This window comes from Oncorhynchus mykiss, chromosome 18 (genome assembly GCF_057628025.1).
Source record: "Oncorhynchus mykiss isolate SJ-2025 chromosome 18, ASM5762802v1, whole genome shotgun sequence".
NCBI classification, from domain to species: domain Eukaryota; kingdom Metazoa; phylum Chordata; class Actinopteri; order Salmoniformes; family Salmonidae; genus Oncorhynchus; species Oncorhynchus mykiss.
Window position 1 is genome coordinate 65,373,074 of NC_143039.1, and position 17,560 is coordinate 65,390,633.

The following is a 17,560-nucleotide window of genomic DNA, read 5'->3' on the forward strand; positions in this document are numbered from 1 at the left end:
TTGCACAATTGGTGACTGACTAAATACTTTTTTGCCCCACTGTATTGTTTAGTGTAGTGGCTTTGCTGGCATGCATAAAAAATATTTTGGGAGTATGCCCCACCAAGAGTTCACATGCTAAAATCACCACGGACCCTTACCTCTTCACAGACAAGATCCCTTTGGCAGTGACTATTTCCCAGAAGGAAGCAGCCAACCTGTTGGAAAGTGTGTTTGTGCGTGGCGAGGACATGGTGTTCAGTGTCTGTTCACGACCCCGGTAAATACCTGAAGAATACCTGAAGACTGCTAATGCTGTCGACTACATCTGGCACTCCAAGGAAGGCAACCAGCTGGTCACCCATAGCAACGTGGCCACGCATGCCTACAGCGCGGTCGGCGAAGTTAACGTGAAGCTGACGGTGGAGGTGGCGATCAAGATCCCGTGCCCCCCGCCAACACCGATGAGTGTTACTTCGCCACAAACTACAGGTGCACTCGAGTCACACACCTCACTTCAGAGGATACTACAGGCACACAAATCTAGAAGAAGGTATGTACATAGTACACACAATAATGAGCTTCACCTGCACCGTACTACTGCCACACATGCCTGGAATAAGGTATGCACCGTTGGGGGATGGAGCATGTTTATTTTGGACTGATTGAGCAGCAGCCTCATGTCCATCTTTGGAGTGTTGTATCATATTTGATGTCCACATACTTTTGGTCATGTGTCTATGGAGCATGATGAACTGTAATCTGTAGTTCGGTTCTCTAAAGCCAGTACAAACTTCAGCTAACTTTAGCCCCAGTGCAACTGTGTTCGGTGGTCAGTTACTGCAACAGTGTAGTAGTGTCAAAAATCCAACTTTAAATTATATTTAAATCCGGTTACTCGTTTCATCACTTGTTACCCCCCCTACTCCCAAGACACATGCAGATCGGTAGGCTACAGATGTTACCAGTATATTCACAAACAGTGGTTAGTTCACAATCTTCATTTGAATCTTTCCAGAACAAAATTACATTTTTAGATTGGTTTGAAAGGATGGCTTTTATAGTAACTAAATGACTACAATTCAGTACATTCGTGCAACAAATGTAAATGATATGCACATTAGAGAATGGGCAGTGGGATGTACAGTTAAAGACTGATAAATCTAATATTTGAACATTTTCTAAAAGTAACACATTGTTAGGCTTGTAAAAGTCTGCAAAGATATTTACTAAATTTGATTTCCAAAACCATTAGACCCGTTTAACTTCAAAGCAGTTCCATTTGGCCCAGTTCCATTTGAGTTCCTAGCCCCATTTCTCTTTGGAGTTCACAGATCTGAAAAGACTAGGGGAAGAAGCTAGGGATTGAAATGGGAAAGGGCCTTACTATCACGCTCACACCAGGGGTGTATTCATTACAGAAACTGTTTACAGTTTAAGAACCAAATGGAAGCAAACAGAGCAAAACGAGTGTCTATTGGACAAATTCAGGTAGGTCCAGCCCCAGTTTAAGAAACGTTTTGCAACAGAATCGGTGGAATGAATACACTCCAGCACTGCCTTAAACACTGCCCCGCCCCAACTTCAAAACACTGAGCTTTATTGCAAACTTTTCTTAATTCTTGCTATTTGCCACATGCTTCAACTTCTCTTAATTCTTGCCATTTGCCACATACTTGTGCTTTTCTACTACAAAGTGAACTAAACAGAAAATATATTAATATTTTCATATTTTTCAGCACATCTTACCTATTAACAGTGTTACTTTGACAAAATTAAATGTAAAGAAGTTCTCTTGGTTATTGGTATATGTATAATCTTTGTGATGCATTTATAAATGTGCTAAATGTATAATTTGTTACTAAAGAACCTCTAAGTAAAAACGCTTGCGCCTGTTCAGGATTATATAATGTTACAGAACATTCAGATAGAAATGTATGGTGTAGAACAGATACTCAATATCCTAACTGACAGACAAGTGTAAGTTCTATTTGTTTTATTTCGTTCTGCTTCCCTTCTGTAGTACCGACGGTGGGTCTACACGGGGCGTCTGTCCGTCAGCAGGCGGCGACTCTCCTCGTTGGTGGGGAATATGATCTCCCTCAGGTCTGTAGACCTTATAGGTCTGTAGACCTTATAGCGCCTAGGGGAGAGAGGGAGGGAAAGAGGAGGACAGAGAAATGGCATAGAGAGGGAGGAGAGAGATCATGAGTAAGGGAAGCTTGGTGATAGACGTGTGTGTGGAACACTGTGGCTTGACTTACTTGTAGACTATGAAGGCGATGAAGGCAAAGATGGCTACCAGGATAGCACTGGAGGAGAGGACAACCTCTGCAGCATGAGGAGCTTTAGACACTACAAAAGGGAGGGTGGTAAGAAAAACAAAGGGAAATGGACAGTGATAGAGAGTTGGATCGAGGAGAGGAAGGGAAAGAAGTAGAAAGGAGTGCAAAGAAGAGATGTAGGTATGAGACCAGGAGAGAAGGAAAGTACTTTAGTATCAGGTGCAAACTTAGCACAAGCACTATTAAACAAAACCTAGACAGACTCCTTTGGGTCGAAATGCCCCAAAGGAGACTGTTTTACCTATTTTATCATGGAGAGGGAAATCCTGACAAAGGAGGAGGATATAGCCAACCCCATAAGGAGGAGGAGCTCTACCACACTCTCATACAGGAAATTCATCCAAACCACTTGAGGTCAGTACAGGGAGTATGTGCACTCTGGCGTATATACAGTGGGGAGAACACGTATTTGATACACTGCCGATTTTGCAGGTTTTCCTACTTACAAAGCATGTAGAGGTCTGTAATTTTTATCATAGGTACACTTCAAATGTGAGAGACGGAATCTAAAACAAAAATCCAGAAAATCACATTGTATGATTTTTAAGTAATTCATTTGCATGACATAAGTATTTGATACATCAGAAAAGCAGAACTTAATATTCGGTACAGAAACCTTTGTTTGCAATTACAGAGATTAAACGTTTCTTGTAGTCCTTCACCAGGTTTGCACACACTGCAGCAGGGATTTTGGCCCACTCCTCCATACAGACCTTCTCCAGATCCTTCAGGTTTCGGGGCTGTCGCTGGGCAATACAGACTTTCAGCTCCCTCCAAAGATTTTCTATTGGGTTCAGGACTGGAGACTGGCTAGGCCACTCCAGGACCTTGAGATGCTTCTTACGGAGCCACTCCTTAGTAGGCCTGGCTGTGTGTTTCGGGTCGTTGTCATGCTGGAAGACCTAGCCATGACCCATCTTCAATGCTCTTACTGAGGGAAGGAGGTTGTTGGCCAAGATCTCGCGATACATGGCCCCATCCATCCTCCCCTCAATACGGTGCAGTCGTCCTGTCCCCTTTGCAGAAAAGCATCCCCAAAGAATGATGTTTCCACCTCCATGCTTCACGGTTGGGATTGTGTTCTTGGGGTTGTACTCATCCTTCTTCTTCCTCCAAACACCGGCGAGTGGAGTTTAGACCAAAAAGCTCTATTTTTTGTCTCATCAGACCACATGACCTTCTCACATTCCTCCTCTGGATCATCCAGATGGTCATTGGCAAACTTCAGACGGGCCTGGACATGCGCTGGCTTGAGCAGGGGGACCTTGCGTGCGCTGCAGGATTTTAATCCATGGCGGTGTAGTGTGTTACTAAAGGTTTTCTTTGAGACTGTGGTCCCAGCTCTCTCCAGGTCATTGACCAGGTCCTGCCGTGTAGTTCTGGGCTGATCCCTCACCTTCCTCATGATCATTGATGCCCCACGAGGTGATATCTTGCATGGAGCCCCAGACCGAGGGTGATTGACCGTCATCTTGAACTTCTTCCATTTTCTAATAATTGCGCCAACAATTGTTGCCTTCTCACCAAGCTGCTTGCCTATTGTCCTGTAGCCCATCCCAGCCGTGTGCAGGTCTACAATTTAACCCTGATGTCCTTACACAGCTCTTTGGTCTTGGCCATTGTGGAGAGGTTGGAGTCTGTTTGATTGAGTGTGTGGACAGGTGTCTTTTATACCGGTAACGAGTTCACAGGTGCATTTAATACAGGTAATGAGTGGAGAACAGGAGGAATTCTTAAAGAAAAACCAACAGGTCTGTGAGAGCCGGAATTTTTACTGGTTGGTCGGTGATCAAATACTTATGTCATGCAATAAAGTGCAAATTAATTACTTAAAAATCATACAATGTGATTTTCTGGATTTTTGTTTCAGATTCCGTCTCTCACAGTTGAAGTGTACGTATGATAAAAATTACAGACTACACTAGACAACATAAGGTGCATAGAGAACTTTTTCACACTATGTGCAGGAGAACAATCCTGTCCCCATGAGTAGGGCAGACATATCACATATCTCAGCTGAAATGACTGAACGTGAGACTGAGGTTGAAGACGGTAATTCTTCGGCTCCCAAGAACAAAGACGGAGTGAATGAAACATTGGAGTTGGTACCTGGTGAGCCAGAGTCTGCAACAGTGACCTCTCATTCCAAGAAAAAGAATAAGAGGAAAAATGCTCAAAATGAAGCTGGGAAGGCCTCCCGGGTGGCGCAGTGGTTAAGGGCGCTGTACTGCAGTGCCAGCTGTGCCATTAGAGACTCTGGGTTCGCGCCCAGGCTCTGTCGTAACCGGCCGCGACCGGGAGGTCCGTGGGGCAACGCACAATTGGCCTAGCGTCGTCCGGGTTAGGGAGGGTTTGGGCGGCAGGAATATCCTTGTCTCATTGCGCACTAGCGACTCCTGTGGCGGGCCGGGCAGGACACTAGGTGTACGGTGTTTCCTCATTGGGGCGGCTGGCTTCCGAGGAAGCATGGCTCTCGACCTTCGCATCTCCCGAGTCCATACAGGAGTTGCAGCAATGAGACAAGACTCAATGAGACAAGACTCTGGCCTTGCCTTCCTCCTGGCTACCCCAACCAACAGCTCCGCACCCCCCGCAGCTACTTGCCCAAGCCTCCCCAGCTTCCTCTTCACCCAAATCCAGATTGCAGATGTTCTGAAAGAGATGCAAAACCTGGACCCGTACATATCAGTTGGGCTAGACAATCTGGACCCTCTCTTTTTAAAATTATTCGCCGGCATTTTTGCCATCTCCGCTGTGCAATCCGGTTTCCGAGCTGGTCACGGGTGCACCTCAGCCACGCTCAAGGTACTAAACAATATCATAACCGCCATCGATAAAAGACAGTACTGTGCAGCCGTCTTCATCGACCTGGCCAAGGCTTTCGACTCTGGGCAGAGTCGAAAGGTTCCTCTAGGTTCCGTTTTAGGACCACTATCGTTTTCACTATATATTTTACCTCTTGGGGATGTCATTTGAAAACACAATGTTTACTTCCACTGCTATGCAGATGACACACATTTCAATGAAACATGTACATTTCAATGAAACATGGTGAAGCCCCAAAATTGCCCTCGCTAGAAGCCTGTGTTTCAGACATAAGGAAGTGGATGGCTGCAAACATTCCACTTTTAAACTCGGACAAAACAGAGATGCTTGTTCTAGGTCCCAAGAAACAGAGATCTTCTGTTGAATCTGACAATTCAGGGCCTCCCGGGTGGCGCAGTGGTTAAGGGCGCTGTACTGCCATCAGAGTCCCTGGGTTCGCGCCCAGGCTCTGTCGTAACCGACCGGGAGGTCCGTGGGGCGACGCACAATTGGCCTAGCGTCGTCCGGGTTAGGGAGGGATTGGTCTCTCTTTTGACAAACATATCAAGACTGTCTCAAGGACAGCTTTTTTCCCATCTACGTAACATTGCAAAAATCAGAAACTTTCTGTCCAAAAATGATGCAGAAAAATGTATCCATGCTTTTGTCACTTCTAGGTTAGACAATGCTCTACTTTCCGGCTACCCGGATAAAGCACTAAATAAACTTCAGTTAGTGCTAAAAACGGCTGCTAGAATCCTGACTAGAACCAAAAAAATTGATCATATTACTCCAGTGCTAGCCTCCCTACACTGGCTTCCTGTCAAGGCAAGGGCTGATTTCAAGGTTTTACTGCTAACCTACAAAGCATTACATGGGCTTGCTCCTACCTATCTCTCTGATTTGGTCCTGCTGTACATACCTACACATACGCTACGGTCACAAGACGCAGGCCTACTAATTGTCCCTAGAATTTCTAAGCAAACAGCTGGAGGCACGGCTTTCTCCTATAGAGCTCAATTTTGATGGAATGGTCTGCCTACCCATGTGAGACACGCAAACTCGGTCTCAACCTTTAAGTCTTTACTGAAGACTCATGTCTTAGAAAAGACTCATGTCTTCAGTGGGTCATATGATTGATTGTAGTCTGGCCCAGGAGTGTGAAGGTGAAGGGAAAGGCTCTGGAGCAAAGAACCGCCCTTGTTGTCTCTGCGGTTCCCCTCTTTCCATTGGGATTCTCTGCCTCTAACCCTATTACAGGGGCTGAGTCACTGGCTTACTGGGGCTTTTTCATGCCGTCCTTAGGAGGGGTGCATCACTTGAGTGGGTTAATTAAGTCACTGATGTGATCTTTCAGTCTGGGTTGGCGCCCCCCCTTGGGTTGTGCCGTGGTGGAGATCTTTGTGGGCTATACTAGGCCTTGTCTCAGGATGGTAAGTTGGTGGTTGAAGATATCCCTCTAGTGGTGTGGGGGCTGTGCTTTGGCAAAGTGGGTGGGGTTATATCCTTCCTGTTTGGCCCTGTCCAGGGGTATCATCGGATGGGGCCCACAGTGTCTCCTGACCCCTCCTGTGTCAGCCTCCAGTATTTATGCTGCAGTAGTTTGTGTTGGGGGTTTAGGGTCAGTTTGTTATATCTGGAGTACTTCTCCTGTCTTATCCAGTGTCCTGTGTGAATTTAAGTATGCTCTCTCTAATTCTCTCTTTCTCTCTTTCTTTCTCTCTCTCTCGGAGGACCTGAGCCCTAGGACCATGCCTCAGGACTACCTGGCATGATGACTCCTTGCTGTCCCCAGTCCACCTGGCCGTGCTGCTGCTCCAGTTTCAACTGTTCTGCCTGTGATTATTATTATTTGACCATACTGGTCATTTATGAACATTTGAACATCTTGGCCATGTTCTGTTATAATCTCTACCTGGCACCGCCAGAAGAGGACTGGCCACCACTCATAGCCTGGTTCCTCTCTAGGTTTCTTCCTAGGTTTTGGCCTTTCTAGGGAGTTTCCTAGCCACCGTGCTTCTACACCTGCATTGCTTGCTGTTTGGGGTTTTAGGCTGGGTTTCTGTACAGACCTTTGAGATATCAGCTGATGTACGAAGGGTTTTATAAATACTTTTGATTTTGATTAGATGTATGCAGACGATACAGTTCTGTATGTACACTCAAAACAATTGACAACTGGTTGTTAACAAGTTAACTTTAGCTATGGTACATGTTTCTAAATGGATGACTAATTCTTGCCTGCATTTAAATATTAAGACTGTTTGTATGTACTTCTCTAAGAAATCCATAGATTTTTCCCAACGAGCTGTTCTTGTTAATGGGGAGAATCTGAAAGTTGTGTCTAACTTCAGGTATCTTGGTGTCATTTTGGACATTTAAGAAACATGTGAAGAAGGTCAACACGGTCAAGTTTGGATGATCCAACTTTAGGTTTATAAGACCTTTCCTTCCTCTGGAGAATGCCAAACTATATATGCATGCTGTGATCTTCTCACACCTGAGATATTGCCTCACATGCTGGTCACAAGCAGGAGCTACTAGTCTGAAACCAATTGAATCACTCTACAAACAAACACTTACGATTTTTTATAACAAACCAAACAGTTCCCACCATTGTCATTTACAAACATAATTTATTTAGTCTGAATAGCTTTAAGCAGCACTTAGATGCAAGCCTTGTCTTTAAGATGCTCCATGGTCTTGCCCCTCCACCCCTATGCCGGCATATCCTGCTCAAGGAAAGCACCTCCAGGATAACAAGGGTAGTAACTAGAGGGAATTGTGTTGTCCCTTTTCCACACAGTAACATCTCTGTTAGAGCTACAATATGGACTTGAGAAGCTGCACTGATTATTGTACTTTTAAATTTGAATTGAAAACATGGCTAAAATCTATCCAAACCTGTGCGCATGAGTTATCTGTGCTACCTCATATGTGAGATGACAGTTGATAATAATGTTGTTGTTGTCGTTAGAATGATATATTATTGTATGTAATATACTTGTATTTTGTATTGTTTTACTGAGTATTTGTATTGTGGCTGTATAATTGTCCTTAGCTGCCCTTGACTACAGGTGCAAATGATCTTTTGGCTAACCCCAGCACATTGACATGGATGTTGTATTATTGTAATATTGATGTTGATTACTGTGCATTGTCCCCTATAAATGTATTTATTTATTTAAACCCCCAACTACGACTTGGACTTATCCACATGTTCACAACATTGCAGCAGACATTGTACAGTCTGGCATCAGAATGCTGTATCAGATGTGGTTAGCTAATTATGCTAAATACCTATCCAGACATTGTGAGATCTGACAGACGTGTGTAAAGTAGTCCGCCTGCAACACTGCCAATAGTACCTCAGGGTTTTTCCCTGTGACCTACCGGGTGTGTCAGGGTCAGTGTTGCTGATGGTGATGGTGGCGAGGGCCATACTGCTGGCATCCTCCAGGGTGATGTTGACACAGTAGATCCCCGGCTCCAGGAAGGTCCTCCGCAGGCGCACCTCGCACCCCAGAGACGGAGGCACGTCGTCACACACGATGTTCCTGACCTGGCGGCAGGAGGGGTCCGACACGATGGTGCAGGCTGAGGTGGGAGTGCTACGGGGGAGAGGAGAAGTAGAGAGGTGGTTATGGTAGATGGATGGGGAAACTATGGAGTGGTTTGTGTGCTAATATTCACAAATTACATTTTTCACTAGTCCCCAAAACATTTCTGAGGGTTGCATTAGCAATGTGTAATTGTATTCCACTCACCTGCCCAGGCACTTGACCAGGAAGCTGATGTCAGTGTTGGTCACCTTGGCAGCAGACACGTCCACGATTCGATTGGCTGGCTGGCTGTTGATTAGGTGCTCTGTGATAGGGTAAAGCCCAAGTGATGTCATTTTCGAGTGCGCATGAACTCATCAGCCAAATCTGTAATGTACAAGCTTTATATATTTGTATAGACTGATAAGTGATTAACTGAGGGGCTAACTGACTGACTGACTATCTAACTTCACTGATTGTCATCAGTTTGACATCCCATTGTTATGCACCCACCGATGATGGTGATGTTGGTCTGGAAAGTTCCGTAGAGGTAGCGGAAGCAGTCGGTGGCCGCCAGGTGTCTGTGATGGAGCTGGGCCATAGGGGTGGGGACAGCAGGCAGCAGCGAGGTCGGGTTGAACCCCTGGGTCAAATCAGCCACCGTCGAGGGGAGGGGCTCTGTCGTCTGGAAGCCTGTTGTCCCGGGAACAGGTGTGTTGGGGCCCTTGGAGGTGGGTCTGGCAGTGGTGACTGGCACTGGAAACGAGACAGTCGAATTTGGACAGTTTATGTCAACTGAATAGAACTAAACTCACGAGAAAACATTTCCTCATACACTCTGGCAGACACTTCTATTCAATACACATTGTAGAGTTAACTCTTACCATAACCATGGGTTGTTTCCATTTTGCTAGTGATGGAGTGAGTGCCAGTGGGAGGTGTAGGAGCCGCTGAAGGAGAGAAAAAGAGATATGATACAACACTCCAAAGATGGACATGAGGCTGCTGCTCAATCAGTCCAAAATAAACATGCTCCATCCCCCAACGGTGCATACCTTATTCCAGGCATGTGTGGCAGTAGTACGGTGCAGGTGAAGCTCATTATTGTGTGTACTATGTACATACCTTCTTCTTGATTTGTGTGCCTGTAGTATCCTCTGAAGTGAGGTGTGTGACTCGAGTGTACCTGTAGTTTGTGGTGAAGTAACACTCATCGGTGTTGGCGGGGGGCACGGGATCTTGATCGCCACCTCCACCATCAGCTTCACGTTAACTTCGCCGACCGCGCTGTAGGCATGCGTGGCCACGTTGCTATGGGTGACCAGCTGGTTGCCATTCTTGAAGTCCCAGATGTAGTCGACGGCATCGGCAGTCTTCAGGTAGTTACTGGGGTCGTGAACAGACACACTGAACACCACGTCCTCGCCACGCACAAACACGCTCGCCGACAGGTTGGATGCTGCCTTCTGGGAAATATTCACCGCCACTGGGATCTTGTCTGTGAAGGGGTAAGGGTTAATGAGAAACGCTCAGACATGACGCATCCGTTCAGCTATACATTCTCTTCTGTACTTCTGCGTCCCTCTGAGGAAGGACCATCTAATGTGTAAGAGACATGCTATGGTTGCTTCTAAAATGGCACCCTTTTCGCTACGTACACTTTTAGGGGGGAAAAAAAGGAGCTACACTACATGTATGTGGACACCTGCTCATCAAACATCTCATTCCAAAATCATGGGCCTTATTAGAGTTGGTCCCTCCTTTGCCGCTATAACAGCCTCCACTCTTCTGGGAAGGCTTTCCACTAGATGTTGGAACATTGCTGCAGGAATTTGCTTCCATCCAGCCACAAGAGTATTAGTGAGGTTGGGTACTGATGTTCGACGATTAGGCCTGGCTCGCAGTCAGCGGTATAATTCATCCCAAAGGTGTTCGATTGGGTTGAGATCAGGGCTCTGTGCAGGCCAGTCAAGTTCTTCCACACTAATCTCAACAAACCATTTCTGTATGGACCTCGCTTTGTGCATTGTCAGCATTGTCATGCTGAAACAGGAAAGGGCTTTCCCCAAACTGTTGCCACAAATTTGGAAGAACAGAATTGCCTAGAAAGTAATTGCATGCTGTAGAAGTGTTAAGATTTCCCTTCATTCGGCCTAGCCCGAACCATGAAAAACATCCCCAAACCATTATTCCTCCTCCACCAAACTTTACAGTTGGCACTTTGCATTGGAGCTGGTAGCGTTCTCCTGGCATCCGCCAAACCCAGATTTGTTTGTTGGACTGCCATATGGTGAAGCGTGATTCATCACTCAAGAGAACGTGTTTCCACTGCTAGGGCTGTGGTGGTCGCAAAATGTTGTCAAATTTAAATGTTAGGCCCTGATCTGGCTATGCCATATGGCTGTGGGATACACTAGTTAATTTAGTAGACAAGAATAATGGCATTATTTTATAGTATGAATACAATTGAACAAAGCTGAATAAAATAGAAAGGACATTTTCTCCAAACGATTTGAGGGAGTGTGCACATTCTGTGTTGAGCGGTTAATTTATAGTTATTAATGTAACTTTAGGTGTTCTACAAACATTGGGCTATATATTTAGATGTTTAATACATTGTAAGGCTGCACGATGATTTGAAAAAAGTTGCTTGAAAGGCATGAGCTCCGCTTTGTTTTTTGTACACACTACATCAGTCACTCATTCACAACTTGACAAGGATTTGATAATGCCTCGAATTTCATGGCGTTATCACCTTTGTGTGGCCGTAATGCACCCTAAAAAAAATCCTTGCCTTTTGCAGCCAGTTGACATTGTGCCCTTCTCCCTGAGTGCTGAGCGCTCCGAATCACCTCCCACTCATATGGCTCTCCATCACATGATCGGGTCTTTCTCACAGGCTACAAGTGAAGACAGACACATCGGGGATACAACTGTGCGCTTCCTTATCCAATTCCGAGGTGCAAATTGAAGATATTAGAAGAACTGTCAGCATTTACATTTCTTCAGCCAACAAGATGAGTAGGCCTAACGAAAAGCAATAAACACTAGCCTATGTCAATCTACTATTCCCCCATAGTACAAAAGTCAACCTATTCTACTCTGTGCGAGAAATTAATATTCCAAACATAGTCTGGGCCAGTTGAGGGATGTGATAGATCCCAAATAAATGTGGCTGACGCAACAGATCCGAACGTTTAGTTTAAAATGTTGATTAACTATTAGGCTATTCTTCACATTATAACGCAGCAATGCGCACATGGTAGTAGGCTATAAGGGCAGATGTACCATTAGCAGAAAACACCATTATCAAAGGTGACCACAAATGCAATTATGCATGTAATGCTTTCATTATAAAGGTGCATTTTTATGGTGAAAATGATCTTCCTCAAACTTGAAACTCACACGATGCTTATGCATGCCAGTTAGGCTCTACACCCCTTGTAAAGCGGATGAATGTGCTTCATTTTAAGAAGTTATTTGGCCACTTTAGTTGTGATACAAACCTTATCAAAACATGTAGGCTTATGGGCTAGGCTACATGAGGTGTGCCACTATGATTCGAAAAAGTTGCCCAAAAAAAGGCATTGTTTCTTAAGCTGGGCATTGTTCACAAGTGATAATATTTAATTCCCAAGTGATAGGCTAATATTGTCACCCATCAGACTATTCTTGATTTAATCTAGTCTTTACATATATTAAATTATATATGTGTGAAATATATTTTGATTTACAATGGACCATTATCATGCACCTGTCTCGAAGCAGGGGCAGCAGGAAAAAATACATGTAATCTATACACTTAAATAGCGAATGGAGGATGCTTTTCATATGGTTCATTTTTATGCCGGCCAGGTAGGCTATACTCCGGTTGTAAATATAAACAATGTGCTTAATATTAGGAAAGTTGAGAAATAAATATAGTAGGTCTAGCGTATAGAAAGCTGATGGGATCCTCCTATTTTTAGTCGAGGCCATCACTCATGCTCAACATGAGCTCATGGGCTCTCAGGAAGTGTTTGATTAGATTTTTGATTAGATTTGCTTTGATATCAGGGTAATTAGAGGGACAATAGAGTGCTGAGTACCAGGCAGTTATTCAGTTTGTTACTAACGACTAGCAGCAGCATCAGAGCTTGGAGAAGCCTAATTAATTACCATGACTAAACAGTCACTTGGAATTTGATTGCCTTCATGACACGTGACCGCCGGTGTGGTGGTAAAACGGTCACTGCAACAGCCCTATCCACTGCTGCAAAGTCCAATGGCGGCAGGCTTTACAGCACTCCAACCGACACTTGGTATTGCGCATGATGATCTTAGGTTTGTGTGCGGCTTCTCGGCCATGGAAACCCATTTCATGAGACAAAACAGTTATTGTGCTGATGTTGCTTGCAGACACAGTTTGGAACTCGAAATGAGTGTTGCTACCGAGGTGAGACGTTTTTTCAGCTTCAGCACTCGGCGGTCCCGTTCTGTGTGCTTGTGTGGCCTACCACTTTGCGGCTGAGCCGTTGTTGCTCCTATAAGATTCCATTTCACAATAACAGCACTTACAGTTGACCGGGGCAGCTCTTCAGTATGAGCCCTTCAGTATGGGCCATTCTACTGCCAATTTTTGTCTATGGAGATTGCATGGTTGTGTGCTCAACAACGGGTGTGGCTGAAATAGCTGAAACCACTAATTGAAAAGGGTATCCACATACTTTTGAGAATGTAGTGGCCTCCTGAGTGGCTCAGTTGTCTAAGGCACTGCATTGCAGTGCTAGCTGTGCAACTAGAGAACCGAGTCCAGGCTCGGTTCGAGTCCAGGCTCGGCCGCGACCGGGAGACCCATGGGACGGCACACAATTGGCTCAGCGTCGTCCGGGTCAGGGGAGGGTTTGGCTGGCAGGGATGTTCCTGTCCAATTGCGTACTAGCGACTCCTGTGGTAGCCAGGGCGCAATGCTGACACAGTCGCCAGGTGTACGGTGCTTCCTCCCACACATTGGTGCGGCTGGCTTCCAGGTTAAGCGGGCGTTGTATCAAGAAGCAGTGTGGCTTGGCTGGGTTGTGTTTCGGAGGACACACGGCTCTCGACCTTCACCTCTCCCGAGGCTGTACGGGAGTTGCAGCGATGGGACAGGACAGTAACTACCGATTGGATATCATGAAATTGGGGAGAAAAAGGGGTAAAATAATACATTTTTAAAAAGAATGTAGCATATAAAGAACTTAAAAAGTTTGGCTGTCCCCATAGGAGAACCCTTTGAAGAACCCTAGGTAGAAAAAACCCTTTTGGGTTCCGTATAGAACCCTTCTCACAGAAGGATCCTACCTAGAACCGAAAAGGGTTTTAATTAGAAACAAAAAGGGTTCTCCTATGGGGACAGCCAAATAACCTTTTTAAGTTCTTTATACGCTTTATTCTTTTTAAAAATGTATTATTTTACCCCTCTGAAACCCTGTTTTCTAAGAGTGTAGTGCACTACATAGTACATTACAGCCATAGGGGTCTGGTCAAAATTAGTGCACTATATAGGGAATATGGTGCCTTTTGGGACACACCGCCGGCCTTTGTTCTTGACTGTCAATTTTTTTTTTGAATAAGCGAAAGCAAAAAAACACTAAAGCTCCACCTGACTAAGGGCTTGGTGTCCTATAAGATGTACAACGGGAAGAAACGATAGTAGATGGGAGGAAGAAAGGTTGTGGATTGAGACCTGTCCCATTGATGCTTTGGGAGTAGACATGAAGTGTATACAGGGGACTCACCTGTGACGAAGAAGACGGTCTTGTCTGTGGCCAGGGGGCTGTACTTCCTGCGCTCACGTTTCCTGTACACCATGACTTCTATCAGCTCCGGCCCCAGAGTGATGTCACTGGTGTTCACTGTCAGGGTGGAAGAGGAGCCATCGCACGTCTCAGAGTACTGACCTGAGAGAGAGAGGGAGTGAGGGAGAGAGAGAGATGGAGGGAGGGAGGTGGAGAGGGAGGGCAGAGAGAGTTACAGCAATAGCAGATCTCCATCTCTCTCAGCACCTGCAGCCTCACCTTTCCCCACCTTTAAAGCTGCAATATGATACTTTTTACAACTGTGAGTTACAGATCTGTCATTCTTATTGAAAGCAAGTCTAAGAAGCAGATTTGTTCAACGTGCACAATTTATATGCTTTGTTTTTGCGTCTTTTACTTTTGGTATTGTACACCAGCTTCAAACAGCTGAAAACACAACATTATTGGTTATGGAAAATATATTTCACCACGGTTTAGATGGTACAATGATTCTCTACACTGTTGTTTTGTCACATTAATTGAAATAATTAATTTGTCACATTAATTGAAAGGGGGATACCTAGTCAGTTGTACAACTGAATGCCTTCAACTGAAACGTGTCTTCCGCATTTAACCCAACAGCTCTGAATCAGAGAGGTGCAGGGGGCTGCCTTAATCGACATCCACGTTTTCGGCGCCCAGGGAACAGTGGGTTAACTGCCTTGCATGAGGGGCAGAACGACAGATTTTTACCTTGTAAGCTCGGGGATTCGATCCAGCAATCTTTCGGTTACTGGCCCAATGCTCTAACTTAGGCAAACTATTAGAATTTTAGCAACCAGGAAATGGCAGAGCGATTTCTGCATAGTGCATCTTTGATAGAGCACATATAATTGAAGACATTGTGCGTGCATGTGTGTGTTACTTTATGACTGTGTGCATGAGTATGTCCGTGACTGATTGTGTTTGAGTGAGACTTACCCATGGAGTGCCATACATAGACGTAGCCCTTGTGTCTCCAGTCGTTGCTCTGAGGGAAGGGTTTCCCGTCTGGGAAGACGTTACATCTCTTCAGGTCAGTACACTTTCCAAAGCCGTAGTCATCCAGCCAGGAGGTCCAGTTAAACACATAGCCATGCTTCAGCTGACCGTTAGCTGACCAGGAGACGGGAGAGTTAGTCAATACAGAAGTTATCAGATATTGTCATTTTTGTGGCACGCAAATGTGTGTGCATGCACACAGAGTGGTTTGTGGGAAGCACCTGAGGCCTCCAGCTCCTCACCATCCGGACAATGCTCATCCCACACAAGCTCCCCATTGGCATCCTCCTTCTGACAAGGTGGGTACTCTAGCTTGGCCGTAAATGACACCATAGAGCCAATGATCGCAGGACTGTCACTGGTCAGGCGAACTTTGATGGGCTGACCTGGATAGGTGTGTGAAAATAGTGGATAGCTAAATGTTTTAAAGGAGGAACGTTATAAACTTTCCTTGCATAATTTGACAAGGTCAGTGGTGGTGCTCACCTTTCCTCCGGGTTAGTTCCTTGGGACTGAAGGGTGGGTAAAGATAGTCATCCCATGGGTTACTGTCTGGGTTCCAGCCAGGGATTGGTGGAAACTTCATCGAAACTGAATGCTTATGAGGGAACATGTCTCGGTAAGCTGAGAGAGAAAGTAAATGTTTGTTTTGAAATTTATAGACTCAAATTGTACTTTTAAAAACGTATATTGGAAAATGCTGCCTAATGTGAGCGCTCTAATGTAAGCTTATTGTATGAATTCGTTGAAACCAGCCTATTTCCCTAACCATTAAAAACGGTCATATTCTAGACACAGACTACAATAGATATTGTGTTCAAAAATGTTTTGTATACTGTTGGAAAACCTATCGAGGAAACCATATTCACAAGACGTATCTACTAGTGCACGCGCGTAAATGGCATAATTGGACTCATGGGACTGAGACTGACAAGACAAGCGCGTGGATACTGGCAACGCAATAACAGCTCGCGCACCTCTCTGACATTCTTAGAGGATGACCAAGGTCAGATGAAAACAATTAGTCCGAAGCGTTCATTTTTACTTGAAAAACGTCATTTGTAAACGGAGAAAAATTACAATACATTTCAATTCCATGCATAGCCCATGTGAAATTATTTCGACCTATAGCCTAGTCATTTGAAAGAGTTGACTGATTGCATTATTAAACCTTTATAGGCTAAATGGAAAAAATATACAACGATCCGCATAACAATTATCAACAAGATTGTAGGTTTACAATAATCCCTATGTTATTTAAATTCTTCATTTGACAACAAATTATGCTTAATCTGCATCCAAGCATCCTATACCACAAACCTGTTTGATAGGTACAGCTGAGACCCCAAAAGCAACTAAAACTTTACTTACTTTTGAGTCCATTGGCTTGAGAAACGAAAAAAGTACAAGCCAGAACACAGACATAATGTAAACGTCCCATTTCTACCTGGAGAAAAAGCTGCAACTATATCCACACAACCCCAAAGATATTGCTGCTCACGCGGACCCTCCCAAACACATAACTGCTCCCACGCGCACCTATTCTCCCTTCCTTCCCCCGCGTGCCCGGAGTTCCATAATTTAATAGAGGGATGCATGCACGCGCAAACATATGACGTTAATAACAAGATGCATCTCATCCTTCATCAGGTCGCGCGCTTCATGTGAACCGTCTCAGTCCCCACCCCTCTGCTCTGTCCTGTCCCGTTCAGTGGCGATTTTAGCATGTAAATCTTAGTAGTGCGAAAAAATTAACAACGTTGTAGATGCATGCCAAATGTATATATTTTTTGCACCACACCTGGCTATCAGCAGAGCCTTGTCTGGCAGGGAAACAATTAATTCAGCCTCATTTACTGCCTTTAAAAAAAACATAGCTGATATGGCTGACTTGCTTAAACAAATGTATTTTCTACTGACAATTGAGATGTACAAACTATGGCATAAGGGGACGACGAGCGGGTAAGAGGTAATTTCGATTAAGACATTAATGAGCAAGCTAGGACCGATGTAATCAGTATAACTATTTGTTCAGCACTTTTGAAATATACAGCAACAGAATTCAGAATATGGACCATTCTTACAGTATTCT

At 44.8% G+C, this 17,560-nt stretch overlaps 1 protein-coding gene across 7 annotated transcripts; it reads right to left on the minus strand.

Annotated features, from left to right (window-relative positions):
• Positions 1–1,008: 1,008 nt before the first annotated feature.
• On the minus strand, positions 1,009–17,054 carry LOC110496588 (glycoprotein (transmembrane) nmb). 7 transcript variants are annotated; one of them, XM_021572565.3, is made up of 12 exons: positions 16,840–17,054; positions 15,955–16,092; positions 15,711–15,854; positions 15,409–15,582; positions 14,428–14,589; positions 9,858–10,169; positions 9,556–9,621; positions 9,185–9,427; positions 8,897–8,996; positions 8,523–8,740; positions 2,244–2,334; positions 1,009–2,122 (listed from the first exon to the last, which is right to left on the minus strand). In XM_021572565.3, exons 1-12 carry the CDS (start codon positions 16,907–16,909, stop codon positions 2,017–2,019), a joined length of 1,824 nt encoding a protein of 607 aa, XP_021428240.3. In that variant the 5' UTR covers positions 16,910–17,054; the 3' UTR covers positions 1,009–2,016. The 7 variants fall into 7 exon arrangements, with proteins under 7 accessions (XP_021428240.3, XP_021428239.3, XP_090065218.1 ...); XM_021572564.3 differs by having other exon boundaries at positions 15,690–15,854; positions 16,840–17,036; XM_090209092.1 differs by having other exon boundaries at positions 15,955–16,066; positions 16,840–17,027.
• Positions 17,055–17,560: the final 506 nt, after the last annotated feature.